The following is a 19,273-nucleotide window of genomic DNA, read 5'->3' on the forward strand; positions in this document are numbered from 1 at the left end:
TGGTAGAAATGCATTGCGACAGGACCACAGCACAGAAGAGAATCGAGGGACCTGAAGAGGGAACTCACCATGTGGAATGGAGTTGCCTGCATGAATGAGTCAATTCAGTAGTAGGCCCCGAGGGGTGGTCAGAGGGGGTGCTGGCACAGGAGTGTTGTTGCAGCTTAACCGGAATCTTTCCAATACAGTCATCTTGGCACTGTACGTTGTCCTCAGGGGAGAAAAAGACTGTGTGTGAATTGCTAAAAGATAAACTGAGGCAGATTCAATTTTTAACAATTATTTGAGCAAAAATTGATTTGAAACTGGTAGCATCCAACCTAGCAGACAGAAAAGAGCTCTGGGGAGCTGTACAAAATGAAAGACTGTTATAGGCAGAAGGGAGGGGAAACAAAGAAGTTATACTAGGATCAAAAACTGGATGGACTATTGCAAGGTTACTTTCCTTTGGGTGATGGTGGGGGTCTATCAGGCAGATTCCCTAACTAATGCTGATCAGGCAACTCCTGACTGACTGGTTTAAGGTTCCATTTCTAGGACAGTTGAAACTATTATAAGTCTTGGTGTGGTGATGGAGGGCTTAGCATAAGTGACTCTGTTTGGGGCCTGTTGTCTTGTTTTTCACAAAAGGAACATGCTATCTCAATGAATTCTCTAACTCTCAGAGGTCCAAGCAATCTTGTGTGTCCCCCTATCCACTGTTAACAACCGAATAAATGTAAAGATCAAATTTACTTTATTCAATGATTCATGAATAGGGGCAGCATACCATCTAGCAAATACAAAGGAGCTCTGAAGATCTGAACAAAATGTGAAACTTTTATAGGCAAAAGGGGGCAGGGAAAAGGAAAGGGCAGACTGTTATCTTTCTTTGGGGGCTGGAAAGGGGCAACAGGTAGATTACCTCACTAGAGCTGACCAGGAATTTCCAGATTTACTTGTTTAAGATTACAGTGCTGGGAAAAGTTGAAACTGTAATTACATGAGGTATCTATCAAGACCTGGTTTACTGACGTGAGACTTAGCATAAGTGACTCCATTTTGGATCTGTTGTCTCTGGCTGTCTCTCTCAACATCACCAAGCAGAATGTAACGCATGGGGGGAAGAATCAGTCTTCTCATTTGCAAGAGATTGTAACCATGAGGACTGTTACCATGTGGCCAGGTGAACCACCAATCAGCAAATGTCTGGTGAGGATAGAAGGCTTCCTGGAAAAGAGACTGAACCAGAAGGGCTCAGTGAGGCAAAGGCTGGGGAAGGATGGCAGCCTGGAAGATTCATTAGCGATGTCAGACACCATTTAGAACCCCAAAGGTATTTTGGAGGTATTTCATCAGGGGCTAGAGTTCTGCAGGGGCAGCAATTAACAATCAGATGTTAATGTTAATGTCAGCTATTTTTTTAGCCTCAGGTTGGCGAAGCTTTAGAACATTATTACTTAGGGGGGTGCCTGGGTGTCTCAGTCGGTTAAGCGTCTGACTTCAGCCCAGGTCACGATCCCACGCTTTGTGGGTTTGAGCCCCGTGTCAGGCTCTGTGCTGACAGTTTGGAGCCTGGAGCCTGCTTTGGATTCTGTGTCTCCCTCTCTCTCTGCCCCTCCTTTGCTTGCACTCTGTCTCCCGAAAATAAATAAATATTAAACAAAAATTTTTTAAATAAAAAAGAACATTATTACTTATGATACTGTTTCTTTTTTATGAAACTTATTTGGGTGTGTTGTTTTCTTTTTTTCACAAATCTGACTGCTTAAGCAGATCTGATGCTTATAAAAGTTTCATTCAACAATACATTGAATAACCTCTATGCACTTGTAAATATAGACTTTGTCTCTGCCTTCAGGTGGTGACCAGGAAATGTTTGGTAAATAAGGGTTATTTAGTACGGTTCCTTATGCAGGTAAGAATTACTCTTCTCTTCTGGTATGACTCCCCCCTCTTCCTGAAAAGGGGAAAATCTTTACAAATGGAAATTATGTCATCTTCACAAACTGACACTTACCCTGCTTTTCATAGAAAGGGGGAAGGCAGAGTTCTTTCATTGCAGTTTCTCAATTGCCCCCAGTCCAAATCTTAATGTCAGAGTGACATATTTTGGGGTGGCATATTCTTATCCCCTTCAATAGCAGTGTGGATTGTTTTTTCTGTTTGTTTTTGCAGCTTTTAGTGTATAACTTATTGCAGATACTCGTGTTTTTCTCTGTTATTAGGTGATGAGCTCCTTAAAAAAAGATGTCTTATTCACCTGCACAACCTCAGGACAGGGGAATCCGTCAGGCCTCTCTAATCAGCCCATGATTGTTATGAGTGTGCAAATCAAATACTCAACTTGCTACAATAATTTTAGAATGAGAGTAACGAGCTTTATTACTTCCTGTGTATGATCTTTATGTCAACTATTGTGGTTGTACCAAGGTCTTCTTTGCTTCCATTCCCATTCTAGGACGCATTTGAGATAAGTCAAGTGGTATCCGCAAAACAGGCTACATTAATTTAAGGGGTGCGTCTAATTTTTCTTAAATGCAGATTTCTTTGCACTTAAAAGTCCAGTAGAATTCTGCTCCAAGGTCAAAAGCCCTCCTCTCCCCCAATTAAGTAAATTGCTTTTTCCTCCCATTTTACCAATGCTTTAATCTACAAAAATCAGTTAGCCGGTTTCCATTTCTAGGCATAAAGCCATTGTTAAAAATTAGAGACTTTGCCACAATTTGACTTTTTTGTTTTTTAAAGCAAAGTCAATAACACATCTAATTATACAGATGGACATGGTCTCGTTCTTTGCAAATATTTTTGTAATCAGAACTGTTTTTGAAAGCTCTTTGCAAAACTAAACACATGGATCCTCAGGAGGCCACGGGCCACGGAATGCTTGGAGGCAGGTCCCAAACTCACCCTAATCCCAAAGCTTGGGGCGGGAAAGGCCGCGCCACGGGAAATAACCGAGGGCTGCCAAAGGCCGCAAGAGGCCGCCGGCTCGGGAGCGCAGACGGGGACGCAGCGCCGCGAGGCACAGAGGCGCCCCCAGATCTCCGTGGGCGCCGGTCGCGGCGGCCTCTCCGCCCTCCCCGAGCGGGGCCGGCGTCGCACGCCCCAATCCGGGTACCACCAGGCGAATCGCCCGGCCCCTTCCGCCGCTCCGGGCGCCGGGCCTGACCATGCGGCTCCCGCGGGCGCTGCGGCTCTGGGGGCTCGGCGTCTCCGCCGGCCTGGTCGCTGCGGCCCGAGCCCCCGCCGCCCCCCGCCGTCGCCTCCTCCAGTCCCGCCCCCCCGTGCCGCCCGCGAGTCCCCGGCTCCGCCCCGGCCTCCGCCTCCGCCTCGCGCTCGGCCCCGGGCCGCAGTGCCGGGCCGCCGCCGCCGCCTGCCCGGACGCGCCGCCCCGACGCGCCGCCGCCATGGAGCGCCCCGGAGCCGGTGAGCCCGGGCTGCCGAGCGGGCCGGGTGGGCGGCCGGGGGCGTGGGCCCCGCTCATTGCCCGGCCTCGGGGAGGGCCGGGCCTCGCCGCCCCGCCGGCGCCACCAGCGCGGGGAGCGCGACCTCACGCCCGCCGCGCTCGGGGTCCCTTGTCGGTGCCAGTGGGACTCGGGGTCGCGCCGAGGCCCCCCGCGCAACCGAGTGTGCTGGCTGCTGCTTGGAACCCAGCGTTCCAGTGCAGGCGCTGTTGGTGTGGCGGGAGGCGAGGGGTGTGAACCTGCCCCAAGTTTCACTTTTGTTTCCCCCTTTCTGATCTTGTGACCTTCAGTTCAAATTTCAAGTCATCCCCTCCAGCCCCCCGACGGTGTCTGTGTGGTCAACGAAACCCACAAAATCGCGGTTTTCCTTGTTTATCGCAGACATTAAAGACCCGAGCTATCCCGCTGTTTCACGTAGAATTTTATTCTAGGTGTGGAAATGACCTCTTTTAAACTGGCGCCAAATCTGTAGTAGGGCCCATAATTCATTTCCAGTTGAAGTCCGCATTTCTTGTGAACTGAACTTTGTGGGTAGAGCGAGCGAAGGGTTGGACTTGGGTTGAAAGGGACCAAAAGCCAATCAGAGAAAAGACGCTCCCCGGCGGGATATTTGTAGTGTAAATGCATAAAAAGATATAAAGAGCGTTAAAATGTGTTACATGACAGCCAGTAACTAATAGAAATTTGTGTACAGATATTATGGAAATGACCTTGTGGGTTGGTGCGGAGGGCGGGGCGAGTGGGTGGGGAATCGTCCGGGAGAAAGGAGACCCACACCCCGGGCGCCCTGCTTAGTGCGTGTCCTTGCAGTTCTGGATACTGATGGCGCATCTGGGCCTTTCCCTCAAACTAGCGAAGTTTAAGATGATCCTGGAGTTTACCAAGTAACGTTCCTTTTCACACAGTATTAACTTATTTTCTTCATTTCTTTCTAGTAATGGATTGTATTTTTGGTCTCTTTTTATGAAGAGGAAAGCAAAGCTGACTTGTGGATTATCACAGCTCAACCCTTATCTAGATGTAGGATGCTACTATTTTTAGTAGCCACACCCGGACTAGCATGGATAGCAGTGACCCTTTCCATTGGGTCTTGGGGAATGTAACCAGAAGACTGAGTAGAAGAATCTTGTCTAATGAAATCACATTTTATTATCCAAGTAGGAAACTTGCCTTTTTTGTGGCAAAGGACAAAACTGGCTATCCTTTTTCCCCTCTGTTGGCCTGTCTTTAATAAAGTCACTTGCTGAAGTGCACATATATTTGAATATTAGTGTATACTTAGATATAGTTCGGTATGTACGCCTTAAATTTTTCTAAGAGTAATTTTTTATTTAAAATATTTGAATAGCAGAGGGGGGAAATATAAATATATTGAGTATGGCTATGTCAGCATTTAGAAATGATTTATATTTCCTTTAGTCTTTGTCTGTATAGAACATACAATATTGTATTTGCTTTAAAAAGTCAGTATTAGTAATAAACTTTTTTGGTTGTGCTAGTCTTCATAACCATTATTCTTGGTTGTCATTAGAGTGAGTATGCTTTATTCTCTGAAAAGTTGTTCCACTTTTTCTTTAAACAAAGCTGTGGTCTTTGTCAATATATGTGATAGACACAGATATGTTAGCGAGAAGAACATTTTTATAGCTCCTGATCTATTGCCAGAGTGTTTTTTGAAAGGATTCCCTGAGTTTACAGCTCCATAAACTATGTATGTTTAAACTGTAACCTTGGGCAAGTTACTTCACTGGCTAGTCTGTAAAATCAGTAAGTTAATGGTACCTCCCCGATACCATGGTTGTATGGATTAAAGGAGTCATTATCTATAAGTGCTTCCAGCTTAGCCTAACGTTACTACATGCTCAAGTGTTAGCTGTTGTTTTTAGTAGGAGTAGTTTCCCAGTTTCATCTCATTTTTGTTACGAATGCACTTAGCATCATTCTTACTTGGATTTGTGCAAAAGGTAATTTTAACTATAGTTAGACCAAGTTTTAAGTACTCAAAACAATCAGTTTATGGTTTAAATGCTATTATTTACTAATTCATATCTACAAACATGGTTTCTTTTGTTCTGTAGTTTAATGGAACGATGTCTGTATTTCAAGTTCTGGACTGTTGATTTGACATAGCATTGCATTCAAGAGTTTATATATGCCTTATTTAACAAGATGGAGAATGATACGGAGCAGGTCATATGCTTTACCTTTTATATTTTGGGATAGCAGTACCTTTCCTTCATTGTCCCGTGAAAAGGAGAATCTGTGACGTGCTGAAGCTGCTGTTTCAGCACCAGAAATGATTTGTTCTTGGGCATTGAGTAGCCATACTGCAGTATAACTGAGTGATTTATTAACTACTCTCAAGTGTGTGCTTCTCTGTATCCGGTCATTCAGTACAAACGTATTGGTCACCAGTTGTGAGCTGAACATTGTACTAGGCATTGAGGAATCAAGTGAGAAGATGTGGCACTTAAGGGACTTATATGGGGACCATACTTATTGGTAGGGGTGTAATTATGAAAAGTGTCCTCTTTCACTTTCAAAAGTGTCCCAGTTTGAGTGGTAAATTATATATGATTACTTTAGCTTAGTGTCTAAAGGAGAAGACAGACTAACGGACACCTACCACATTGTGTATTTGTCCTATGACTGGAGGAAGCACTAGGTACTGGGAAGGGGATAGGATTCCCTAACTCAGCCCTGAGCTGGGGATCAAGAAAGTTTTCCCTAACAGTAAACATCTGATCTGAGTTTTTACTTTTTTTTTTTAATGTTTATTTAGTTTTGAGCGAGAGAGAGAGAAAAAAAATGAATGGGTGGGGGAGGGGCAGAGACAGAGGGAGACCGAATCTGAAGCAGGCTCCAGGCTCTGAGCTGTTAATACAGAGTCCAAGGCAGGGCTCGAACTCCCCGCCAGATCATGACCTGAGCTGAAGTCGGACTCTTAACCGACTGATCCACCCAGGCGCCCCTAAGTTTTCACTTTTAAGTTGATTATTTTCAACTGTTAACATAATCTCCTGGTGTGGTGTAGAATCAAGGTATGGAAGAAGTTGAAAGGGGATCTTTTGGAGCAGTGATTTTAAAACTTCGATTGCATATTAGAATCACCCTGTGAGGCTTTAGGAAAATACCAGCAGCTGTCCTGATCTCCAGAGATTCTGATTTGATTGTCCTGGAGTGGGACCGAGACATTGGTAATTTTAAAAAGCTCCAGGTGATTCTAAATGCAGCCAGGATTTAGAATTTTTCAACTAGGACAACGATGTCATCTAGGAGATGAGATAAATAGTCGGGCCTGGAGAGTTGGTATGAGTTGCCTGGGATCCAATGGCTAGTGAGTGGGAGCAACACGACCCTAGAATGCCAGCCTTCTGATTTCTGGTACCAAGCCCTTTCTTTCTTTTCTTTTAATTTGTTTTAGTGTTTATTTTTGAGAGAGAGAGAGAGAGAGAAAAGTGTGAGCAGGGGAGGGGCAGAGAGAGAGGGAGACACAGAATCCGAAGCAGGCTCCAGGCCCTGAGCTGTCAGCACAGAGCCCAACTCGGGGCTTGAACTCAGGAACCGCGAGATCATGACCTGAGCTAAGTTGGATGTTTAATGGACTGAGCCCCCCAGGAGCCCTGCAGGCCCTTTCTGTTACAGCAGCCAGCTGGCCTCGCCTTTTTACCTCACCATTGTCCTTTCCTGAGTCCGCTTTTGGTGTAGCTAGAGGGATCCACATCACCCTGTCCTCTATTGGTTAATTGAGCTCGAGAGAAACTAAAGTATTTCAAGAACTATTTTCATTTAAAAAATGACAAAATTTAATTCATCATGCTTTTCAAGTTTTCCTTTTGCCTTCAAAGTGTATGATTAGAGCCCAGAAGTCAGCCTCTTATGCCATTCCATGTATTGTCAAGAATCCAGTCTATTTCCAAGTGGCACATGGACTTTAGAGCTACAATTGAACTGTCAGTGCTAATGGCCAATTTCATGTCACTGAGTTATTTTTTTCCTCCCAGCTTCATTGAGATGTAATTGACAAATAAAATTGTACATATTTAAAGTGTACAGCGTGATGATTTTCTATAATGTATTGTGAGAGGATTACGACAGTCAAGTTAATTGACACATCCATCCCCTCACATACTTCTTTTGGATGAGAATGCTTAAGGTCTCTCAGCAAATTTCAAGTATATTCTACAGTATTTAATTACAGTGACCATGGGGTACATTAGTTCTTCAGAGCTTAGTAACAGGTTCTTAGGCTAAGGATACAATAGAGAAAAACAAAAGTTGGGATTGTTTCATTTTGTTCTGATTTTTCATTCAGCTTTGTGCATATTTAACTGCCCAAATACTCTTTGCTGCTACCTTTTCAAGTGTAAGCGGGTCAGTAATGATTCTTTACATGTAGCTGCAAGTGCCCAAAGGTACTAGATATGTGTCGATCTATTATTAAAATTTTTGTTTCGGTATAAACTGCATTTGTATTTTTCAGTGCAAGTAAAAAATAGAGAGGGAACCTTTACTTGTTCTCACATATTTCAAATAGTTGTAAGTTTATGATTAGACTCATGCTAAGATAATATTTGTTGAACACTTGAGTGCCAGGCACTCATACTTGATAAATAGCATCATTATTAAGAATGTACTAATGCTTTTGTTTGTTTTGGTATTTAACATGACTAATTTATATAAAAATATTTTGTGGGTTTTTTTTTCCTTATATCTAGAAAATAGATGAGTGTGTGTGTGCGCACACGTGCATGTGTGGTGTGTATGTGGGAACAATAGAGACCACTCAGATTGCAATAAAAATTTAGATTTTTTGGATATATATGTTAACTATGACCTTCAGTGATAGTTATGTTGTATACTGTAAGCCATATTCTTTTATTCTTTCCTTCTTTCCTCCCTCTTTTTTAAATTATTCTTTTTTTTAATGTTTATTTTTGAGAGAGAGAGAGAGAGAGAGTGCAAGCAGGGCAGGGGCAGAGAGAGAGGAAGACACAGAATCCAAAGCAGGCTCTAGGCTCTGAGCCGTCAGCACAGAGCTTGACGCGGGGCTTGAACTCATGAACCGTTGAGATCATGACCTGAGCTGAAGTCGAACGCTCAACTGACTGAGCCACCTAGGTGCCCCATATTATAAGCCATATTTTTAATGGAGTGTGGTTTTTAGGTATTATATTTGAAAATAGAGGATTACAACAAAATGAAATAAATAACTTCATTAATCCCTTTCATGGTAAATTAGTCTTTAGTAAATACAATTATCCCAAGATTTTGTTCAGTCCTACTTCAAACCACACTTGTGTTCTTTCAATAAAAGTGTTGCAAATAATGGTACTGGAACTACCACCTACTGATACATTTTGCAGTTAACTTTATCAGCTTGAACGGACACCCTCTTTCCCTTCACCTCCACCCGAGACATATAGCTGTTCCATCCATAACAAGAAAACAAAACAAAGACCAAATGTGAAATGTGGCTTTAATACTAGCAAATGTCCTTGGGAGGCCTGTGAAGGAAGCTATAAGATCTTTTGCTTTTTAATCACTGAATTTCTAGGAAGCATATTTAGAGCCTTGCCTTTTAAACTGAATTTCCAATACGAATATAATAATGGAGAGAAAAAAATTTAAAAGTCTTTATTGGAAAAAAAATAAAGGTTAGAACTTGTACAAATGAGTACACATAAATCATATTGTTAAAAATAAACACGAAGGAGACTGACAAAACGTTGTTTGTTTGTTTTCAAAAAGTGTGCGGAAAAAAATGTAATTTTAGAATGAAGAAGAGATAGCTACAAAAGATCTTGAGGATTGTTGATTAACTCCGTCTCCGTCTAACCCTGAGTTGAATACTGTGCTTCAGAAAATTATTAATGCTGTTTGATGTAAAAGTGCATTATAAAAATGTAGAATAGGATACAAATAATACTTAGATAGGTTTACAGTATGTTTGAAGACAAGTTGTGTCATTTCTCAACAGATGTTAATTTATGTTGAATTCAGGTGACTTGTTGTAGTGTAAGATACAATGTTCAAAAATAAGTTAAATAATACATTTTTCTTTTTGATATGTTACAGGAGGAATGGAGTCTAGTGAGTGTGAAAATGTGTCAAAAGAAAAGGAAGCATTCGAAGAAGAAGAGTTTGAAGCTAGTGCTATGGATTCTCTGATAGACATGCCATTTGCCACCGTAGATATTCAAGATGAGTGTGCAAGTAAGTACTGAAAACGAGACAGATTTGCCTACCATCCAGGTTACTTGCGAATAGAAAACAACTGAAAGCACCAATGTAGTCTACAAATGTTTATTGACTGTATACTCTGTGCCCCTTACTTTGCTGTCTTCTGTAGAGCCTGGCTATCATTTGATACGGTTTTATCTTGACTGAGGTTCTATAACTAGAGGATCCATAAGAAATTAGTTGGCTCTCCCCCGTTGTGGGGTTCCTTGCCACCTTGCAAGGAACATCTGTCTAGGTGGTAGAAGGGGCTGGGCCCCCTCCTGCCTCCATGGGTGTGGACTCTGTCTTCTTGGGGTCCTTACTTACTCTCAGTGTTTAGCTTGCAATTTGAACAACAAATCGAGGTGGTAGTTTGGAAGAACAATTAGAGTGCACTTGGGTGGCTCAGTCGGTTAAGCGTCTGACTCTTAGTTTCTACTCAGGTCATGATCTTGGGGTTCATGAGTTCGAGCCCTGTGTGTCAGACTCTGTGCTGACAGCGTGGAGCTTGTTTAAGATTTTCTGTCTCCCTTTCCCCCTACCCCTGCGTTCTCTCTCTCTCTCTCAAAGTAAATAAACATTAAGAGAATTAGTTTAATCTCTTCATTTCTAAGAAAAAAAATGATACTCAGAGAAGTTAATTAGCTAAATTCACACAGTTGAAAATAAATACTTCCAAAATCTGTGATTTCTGATTTGTTAGTCATTTCTTTGGTGAACAGTTACAATCTCTTGAGACGAATGCTGTGCAGGATGCTTTGGGGGTGTATGGGGCGAGGGTGTGTCAAGAGAGGCATCTGACCTGGATGTGGGGTTAGTAGGTGTCCTGGGAAGCATCCTGGAGGTTTGACAAGAGTACAGGCCTGGTGGATAAGTATGAACCATCCAGGGTTTTTTCCTTTATATTAACTGTCCTTGGATTTAGCTGATCGTCTGGATTTTCTGTGGAGTGATGAAAAAGTACAGATTCCTCTTTTCCACCTTTGTGTTAGGCCAGGGGATCTTTTTTGTTTTTAAACATCCCATGCGATTCTGGTGGTCATCCAGGCTCAGAAACCACACTGCTCTCTCTCTCACTGTCTTCCTACCCAGCAAGGCTGATTTATGTTTTGGGATGATAGAAGGAGAGAGGGATACTTAAAATGTATTAAATCTCTGGTAATTTTTTCTCCATTCCATAATCTAAGGGGAAAAGGAAGGACAAAGAGGTGTTTCCTCAGGCAGGGCACGGTTTCCTGTCTTATCCTTTACAGCTAGCCTGTAGAGAAGAGCCGCTTTTAGGGGTTTTATAGCTGTTCAAGGAGCCTTCATTTGAAGAAGTACTATACCTGTTAAATGGAAGAAGGTATCCTTTGGAAACAAGGGGCAAGAATAGCAAGGATTTAATCATGTTTTCCTTTTAATTTCCTACTTTTCGAGCGAATGCCTTGAGTATTATCTAAAAAATGCAATCCCTTCTTTCTGATTTCATTACTTTCTCTAACTTGGAGGTAAAATAAAGTAGAATTTTCCTGAGTAGCCATGCCTATGTGCCTGTGATGGGCATCTCCCATCCACCCTTCTTGCCCCTCAGCCCTGTTCCAATTCGAATCATTCCCACTGGAGTGCTCATCAGTTAGGCTGGAACAAGACAGGGACTTGTTTACCCTTCCAGCTCTAGGTACTTATGACTTTACATAACTGACACGGAGCTTATCTGTTTGAACAAACAGCTTTTACTTGGGACTGACAGAGAGATACTGCCAGAATCCCAGAGAGCAAATACTATTTCTGAAGCTGCTGTATTCTTAGATCTCCACTGGTGAGGAGAAACAATGACCACTGGCACCAGAAAGAAGGAAGGGGATGTGTTTGTGGCTCTGCACTCCTTTCCTGCTCTGAATGGACTAGCCACTTCTTCAGAGGATGGGCATTGGGAAGGTTAGCTAATCATTTATACAGATAGGATCTTTTCCCTGCAGTATATGTTATATTTATTACTAAAGAAGTGTTGTGCGTGTAAGTTAGGGGCTTGGGTCAGTCTATGCAAGTCCTTTTTTTTTTTTTTTTTTAATTTTTTAATGTTTATTCATTTTTTGAGAGAGACCGAGCACGAGTGGGAGAGGGGCAGAGAGAGAGGGAGACAAAGAATCTGAAACAGGCTCCAGGCTCTGAGTTGTCAGCACAGAGCCCAATGCAGGGCTCAAACTCACGAACTGTGAGATCATGACCTGGGCCGAAGAGTCTTAGAGGCTTAACTGACTGAGCCACTGAGGCTCCCGAGTCCTTTTTTTTTTTTTTAAATTAAAAAAAAAAGTTATTTAATGAGGGAAAGAGCGCACTTGTGAATAGGGGGAGAGGAGCAAAGGGGGAGAGAGAGAATCCCAAGCAGGCTTCATGCTCGGCATGGAACCCGAAGCAGGGCTCCATCCGGCAACCCTGGGATCATGACTGGAGCCAAATCCAGGGTCATGCGCTCAACCGACCAAGCCACCCAGGCTCACACATAAGTCCATTTTTAGCTGTATAGTCCTTTTGGATAGTTCAGTCTTTGTGAGTTAGAGGGCTTTGTGGGTTAGTCTAGACTCCAAACCACCATGTACAATATTATTTTTGTGGGAAGATTTCAAATTCTAAGCTCCAAGTTACACACAGTCAGTGTGGTATGAGAGAAACAGAAAACTTGGGTTTTGAGTTTAGGTTATTTCATTTTCTACTCGTGTAGCCCTGGACACTTAAACTGTGTGAGCTGGGCTTTTCGACTGTGAACCGTACGGAATTCCCTACTGTTTTCCTCCCAGTGTTGCTCTACAGATCAGAGGAGGTAATGTGGGCAAGAGGGCCATGAGAGATGTAAAATAATGCACAAATGCTATTTACAAAAGCTTTGAAACATATCCCTCAGTTATTTGGGGACAACTTGTTCCCTCTCACTTTTATAATAGCATTTACTGAGACACTAGAAACAAATACTAAAATTCTTTGCAAACTAGAAACTACTAGCTAGTTTTTGTGAAATGAGATTTTTATAGAAATGCACAAGAACTGGGAGTTTTGTTGTCAACCCTTCAACTTAAGATAGCTATAGGAATAGTGTTTGTATCCAAAACTGGCTTGTGGCTTGAATGGACTTCGTGTGGCTTTTCTCTTACATTTATTAACATGGAAATGTAACCAATTTACTGGCCTGTGGTAGACGACAACCTTAAAATTCTCAAGTTGCTGGTTGTTGCCTTTGGTTCTTTTAGTTTCCTTTGGTGGGTGGAAAGTGTGAGTTAACTGCCAAGACATTCTTGCCGATAGAAACCCTGGCAGGGTGACGAGGAAAGTAGTGCTAACAAGAACATCGTGGGAAGGAGAATCCTTGCCAATAAGAAAACTCCTCCCCAAATGCTTGGTTCAGAGGGTCTTAGGCTCCAACTGTGTTACCTTGAGTGTGGGTGCTGTGTCACGATTAGGTGTCGTGTGGTCTGGTTGGCCAAAATGGGTGTTTACATTTTTTGTTTGTTTTGTTTTTGAGAAGAGATTATTTTACTATATGCTGCAATATAAAACGTATTAGAGTTTTATGCTGAATTAAACATAAAACGTATTAGAACTATATATATTAGAATATAAATATACACACTGGAAATAAATTATCTAAATGTAAGTGTGAAAGAAAATCTTCTACAAATATTGAGGAAGCAATACAACCTAAGTCACATCTTCTGGCTCTATAGGTTGAACATATTCTGGGAGAAAATATGACATCACTGAGTTGTTGACCTGGGCCTGGGTGGGTCTGGTCTCTCCGCAAGATGGAAGTGTCAGTGGTTAGTTGGTTAGAAACCCAGCAAACCATCTGGAAAATGCTTGGAGTTGCTGTTAGTCTTGCCTCTGAAAGTTGAATGAGAGTCTGCAACGAAGAGTCATTCTCCTGCTGGAAGCAATAGCTTAGTGTGCTTCCCATGGACTGTAAATTGGTGGAGAGCTTTCGTTTAACCAACTCAGTTCTCTTAAGAGAATCATGGCCCTTACCTATCAAGCCACATTTTAAATCGAGATTCAAAATAAAATATTTGAGTGCCTTTTTTCTTTCATAAGTATAGAATTCAGTTCTCATATCAAAGTTATTATCTTTATTTTACCTCACACAGAATTCTAACCTTGTAATTATTGGAGACTTTAAAGATCTGGGAAATTATTTTGTTACTTGTTTATTAGCTAGTATCATTAAGATGTATTTTAAAAAATTCTTCAACTCTTAAGTATTTTAAAATACTGATTGAGGGGCGCCTGGGTGGCGCAGTCGGTTAAGCGTCCGACTTCAGCCAGGTCACAATCTCGCGGTCCGTGAGTTCCAGCCCCGCGTCGGGCTCTGGGCTGATGGCTCAGAGCCTGGAGCCTGTTTCCGATTCTGTGTCTCCCTCTCTCTCTGCCCCTCCCCCGTTCATGCTCTGTCTCTCTCTGTCCCCAAAATAAATAAACGTTGAAAAAAAAAATTTTTTTTAAATACTGATTGAAACCTACCTTTTCTGGAATAAAATTTTTTATAGAAGAATGCTGTGTCAAATAAAGATGGAATCTTAACACCTGGTATAGTAAGTGATTATCCTGAGTCAATTTTAACTTCTTTTTTTTCTTAAAGTAATCTCTGCTCAACATGGGACTGGAACTCCCGACCCCAAGATCAAGATTTGCATGCTTTACTGACTGAGCCACTCAGAGGCCTCTTTTGAGTCAATTTTAAAAAAGGATAAAGTAGGGGCACTTGGCTGGCTCATTCAGAAGAGTGTATGCCTCTTGCCTCTTGATCTTGGGGTCATGGGTTTGAGCCCCATTTTGGGAATAGAGATTACTAAAAAAATATATAATAAACTTTAAAAAAAATAAAAAAGGATCAGTTATGTTCTGTATCATCTCTAATTGATTGGGGAAACATGGAGTACACATTCCAAATTTTTATGAAAGGGCTCAAGGCAGATATTTGTGTCAAATACTACAAAGGTTTAATCTTTCTCCCTTAGAAAAACGCACAAGACAACAAAAAACATTGGAAAATCCCAATAAATACATTAATTCATTCCACACACATTGAGTGCCTGCAGTGTGTCAGGTAATAATGGTCGTGGGCAAAGTAGAAGATAAAATTCAATTAGTAAATAAATATATGGAGAGTTATCCAACTTCAGATGTATTAAAGGATGTACCTTAAAATATGGCTATAACTTATCAGATTGGCAATATCTTTTTCAAAAATATCAATTTCAAAATAATATGCAGTGTTTTTAATGTCCTGTCTACCTTGCTTGTGACAATGTACTGAGTCCTTTTAGAATGGAGTTTGTTGGGACCTCCAGCAATGTTCAAACACGGGATAGATCCACTCATGGGATTCCCAATGCAAGGACATAGTCTTACTTGTGGAAAAAGGTCTTATTCATAAATATATGTGTTATAGTGTCTGTTAAATAGTAGAAATATTGGGGGAAAAACCCCAAATGTCCAAAATTAGAGAGTGATTAAGCTATACTAATGCTTTAAATTACACATTATGTAATTACATGTTGTTATGAAAATAATATTTCTGAAAACTGTGTTGGGAGGAATATTTCATACCTACAGTGCAAAGTCAAAAAGTAGGTGGAAAAAGTATGGGTTGTTTGTTTACAGTAGTGTAAGTACTTTGTGTGACCTGTCACCGGAATTCATAGTGGTTGTGTTAAGATAGCGGTTTTTTGAGCAATTTTTTAGCTCCTTTTGCTAATTTTTTATGAGTGGTTTTTATTCTTTTTATGAAAAAATACGATTAGAATTTAAAAAATGTTTTTAAGTGTTTATTTTTGTGTGAGAGAGAGACAGAGACAGAGTGTGAGTGGGGGAGGGGCAGAGGGGGAGACAGAATCAGAAGCAGGCTCCAGGCTCTAAGCTATCAGCACAGAGCCGGACACAGGGCTAGAACCCATGAGTAGTGAGATCATGTCTCTAGCCGAAGTCAGAAGCTTAATGGACTGAGCCACCCAGGCGCCCCTACAATTAGAATTTTTAAATGTGCTTAAAAACTTGCTTTTAAAAATGTAAGCTTCATTGATTCACTAAATAGAAAGTTGGATAAACTTATTCCTCTTTGATCATGTCCACTAACATTATTCCTAATAGTGTTAAACTGTGGTGGTTATAAGCAAGGGCTGTGGAGTCAGACTGACAGGGCTCTACACTTTCTCTTCAAAAAAATTTTTTGAGGGTGTCTGGCTGGCTGTCAGTTCAAACCTCATGTTGGGTGTAGATACTACTTAAATAAATTAAAAACATTTTTTTTCAGGGGGTGTCTGGGTGGCTCAGTCAGTTGAGCATCTGACTCTTGATTTCACCCAAGGTCTTGGGATTGAGTCCCATATTGGGCTGCATGGAGTCTGCTTAAGATTTTCTCTTTCTCTCTCTCTCTCCTTCGCCCTCTCCCTCTCTCCCTCTCTGCCTCTGCCCATCTCCGTCCCCCCTGCAAGAAAAATTTTTGGGAGTGTAATTAACATACAATGTTATGTTTGTTTCAGGTGTACAACATACTGATTCAACAATTTTGTACATTACTCTGTTCATCATGATAAATGTAGTCACCCTCTGTCACCATACAACATTATTACAGTATTTTTGGCTGTTTTCCCAATGTTGTACTTTTTACCTCTATGACTTTATTTTATAACTCAAAGTTTGTACCTCTTAATCCCCTTTACCATTATTCTCTGTGTTTAAGAGTCTGTTTTTTTATTTATTTCTTTAAATTACACATATAAGTAAGATCATATGGTATTTATCTCTCTCTGTCTGACTTATTTCACTTAGCATAAATACCCTCCAGCTCCATCCATGTTGTTGCACATGGCAAGATCTCATTCTCTTTATGGGTAATATTCCATTGTGTGTGTGTGTGTATGTGTGTATATGTATATATATATATACATATGATGTATATACAGTGTATATACTCCCATGTATATACTGCATCTTCTTTATCCATTCGTCCATCCATGGGCACTTGGGTTGTTTTCATATCTTGGCTATTATAAATAATGCTGCAATAAACATAGGGGTGCATATATTTTTTGAATTAGCATTTTCATTTTCCACCCACTAGTAGAATTAGTGGATCATATGGTATTTCTGTTTTTAAATTTTATTTTTTAAAGTTTATTTTTGAGTGTGTGTGTGTGAGAGAGATCCCAAGCAAGCTCTGTGCCACCAGCACAGAGCCTGATATGGGGCTCAAACTCCCAAACCATGAGATCATGACCTGAGCTGAAATCAAGAAGCAGATGCTTAACTTTCTGAGCCATCCACACACCCCTTTAAGGAACCTCCGTACTGTTTTCCACAGTGGTTGCACGAACCTGCATTTCTACCAACAGCATGAGAGATCCTTTTTCTCTACATCCTTGCCAATGCTGCTTATTTTTTGTCATTTTGAGTCTAGCCCTTCTGCCAGGTGTGAGGTGATGTCTCATTGTGGTTTTGATCTGTAGTTTCTGGATAATTAGTTTCCTGATGAGCATCTTTTCACGTGTCTGTTGGCCATCTGTATGTCTTCTTTGGAAAAAATGCCTCTTCAGGTTCTCTGCTCATGTTTTAAGTTTTTGTTTTTTGTTTTTGTTTTTTTGTTTTTTTGGTTTTGTATAAGTTCAATATATAGTTTGGATATTAACCCCTTATTGGATATATTATTTGTGAATATCTTTTCCCATTCAGTGGGTTGTTTTTTCTTTTGTTGATAGTCTCCTTTGCTGTGCAAAAGCTTTTTGTTTTGGTGTAGTCCCAATGGTTTATTTTTGCCCTTTTTCCCCTTGCCTGAGGAGACATCTAGAAAAATGTTGCTGAAAACTGTCAAAGAGATTACTGCCTTTTCTTTTATGGTTTCGGATCTCACATTTATTTTGTGAGTTTATTTTTATGTCTGGTGTAAGAAAGTGATCCAGTTTCATTCTTTGCCATGTAGCTGTCTAGTTATCCCAACACCATGCTGTTATACTTCCTTATTGTGTCCTTTGAGCAAATGTCTAAGGCTCAGTCTCATTATCTGGAAAATTGTCATTATAACTGTAGCTATTTCAGGAGTTGAGAGGATTCAACTTGTTAATACGTGTAAAATTTTATAAATCTCAGCAAAGTTTTTGCCCAAGTGTACTTGCTAAATTAAATATTTAAAAAAAATTCATCTTGAGAGCAGTATTTTATAATCATGTTATCAAGGGTGTCCAACACATCGCTAAATGCTTTGTATTTTCTTAATCCTCAGAGAAACTCAATGAGGGAGGTAAAGTTTTTTTTTTTGAAAGTTTTAGTAATTTGCTAAAGATTACTCAGATAATAAGGGGGAGTAATGCTATGAAATAGAGAAGTTAATATTCTAAGTCATAAATTGAGGAGTTTTAAAAATGGTTACTTCAAAGATTTTGATTGCTTATATGACAAGAAAAAAAGAAAAGATTATCAAACAAGAATCTAGTCTGTTTTCAGCCTTTTGGCTAAGAGGAAGTCTGAAAACAATCAACCAACAATAGCAATTAAAGTAATTTCTCTCATAATTCATTCTCTTGTAGTTTATTTTTTTGGAGGGAATAAATAAAACTTAAGGAAAAACTAGATAAATTGCATAAAATGACATGTGCTTTGGGTAAGAAAACACATGCACGGATCAGAGAATTTCAGCCTTTATCAACAGGACCAGATTCATTAGAGTACATTGAAATGGCTACTGAAATCGTTATGAAAATTAGCAGTGTAATGAATTAAATTTATGAGATGAGGTTATGAGCTCTAATCCAGTGAAAGACCCAGGGTGCATGGCCAAAGCTTTTTCCATTTTGCTTCTGTGGTCACTGATCTTTAATGCTTTTATTAGTAAACTAGATTTTACATGAATACTTTGCTCATTATATTTTCATATAAAGTAAATTAAAAGAATAATTGCAGATTGTACTTTAGAATTTCAATTGTGATTTCAAAGTTAGAAATAAAATGAAGTTAGATAAGGAAAGAGAAGATTTTATGTTCTGTCCATACAAATTAAATTTGCAAATAAAAGGCAAAGAAGATATGCAAACCAGGGAAAAGAGGTATTGGGCTCAGTGTGTAACCCTGACCATAAATCCGCAGGACTCACTGAATTAAAGAATAGAAATAATAAACTTATTACAAGGGCAAATATAACTGTGGTGTAGCAATAAGTAGTCACAGGATTCTTTTTCTTTTTTGCCCAGCTCTTGTTATATAATTTCCAACTTTACCCTGGCAGTGATGCCTAACAAAAGAAAATTTTATTTATTTTTATTTATTTACTTTTTAAGTAAGCTTTATGCCAACATAGGGCTTCAGCTCACAACTGTGAGATCAAGAGTCACATGCTCTACTGAATGGGCCAGACAGGTGCCCATAAAAGAAAATTTTAGATAATCCAGTTGGAAAGAAAGTTAAACAGTTATGGATAAGATTAGAGAAAGCTAAGGGAAGTTAGAAAAACTCTGTACTTCTTGGGGCACCTGGGTGGCTTAGTTGGTTGAGCGACCCACTTCGCCTCAGGTCATGATCTCACGGTTTGTGAGTTTGAGCCCCGCACCTGGCTCTGTGCTGACAGCTAGGAGCTTGGAGCCTGG

General features: G+C 40.5%; 1 protein-coding gene across 7 annotated transcripts in view; it reads left to right on the forward strand.

Moving 5' to 3' along the window:
- Positions 1-3,136: 3,136 nt before the first annotated feature.
- Positions 3,137-19,273, forward strand: part of AKAP7 (A-kinase anchoring protein 7) — a 153,461-nt gene continuing 137,324 nt past the window's right edge. For 5 of the 7 annotated variants that reach the window (XM_086707850.1, XM_086707852.1, XM_086707856.1 and 2 more), the window contains exons 1-2: positions 3,138-3,408; positions 9,525-9,662. In XM_086707850.1, the coding sequence (XP_086563976.1) occupies positions 3,153-3,408; positions 9,525-9,662 (394 nt within the window). In that variant the 5' untranslated portion in view covers positions 3,138-3,152. Of the gene's footprint in view, positions 3,409-7,691; positions 7,862-9,524; positions 9,663-19,273 lie in introns of those variants that run through there. The other 2 variants (XM_086707855.1, XM_086707854.1) reach the window with 2 other exon arrangements.

The sequence above is a fragment of the Puma concolor genome, chromosome B2 (genome assembly GCF_028749965.1).
Source record: "Puma concolor isolate L17-30 chromosome B2, mPumCon1.1.hap2, whole genome shotgun sequence".
Taxonomy (NCBI): Eukaryota; Metazoa; Chordata; class Mammalia; order Carnivora; family Felidae; genus Puma; species Puma concolor.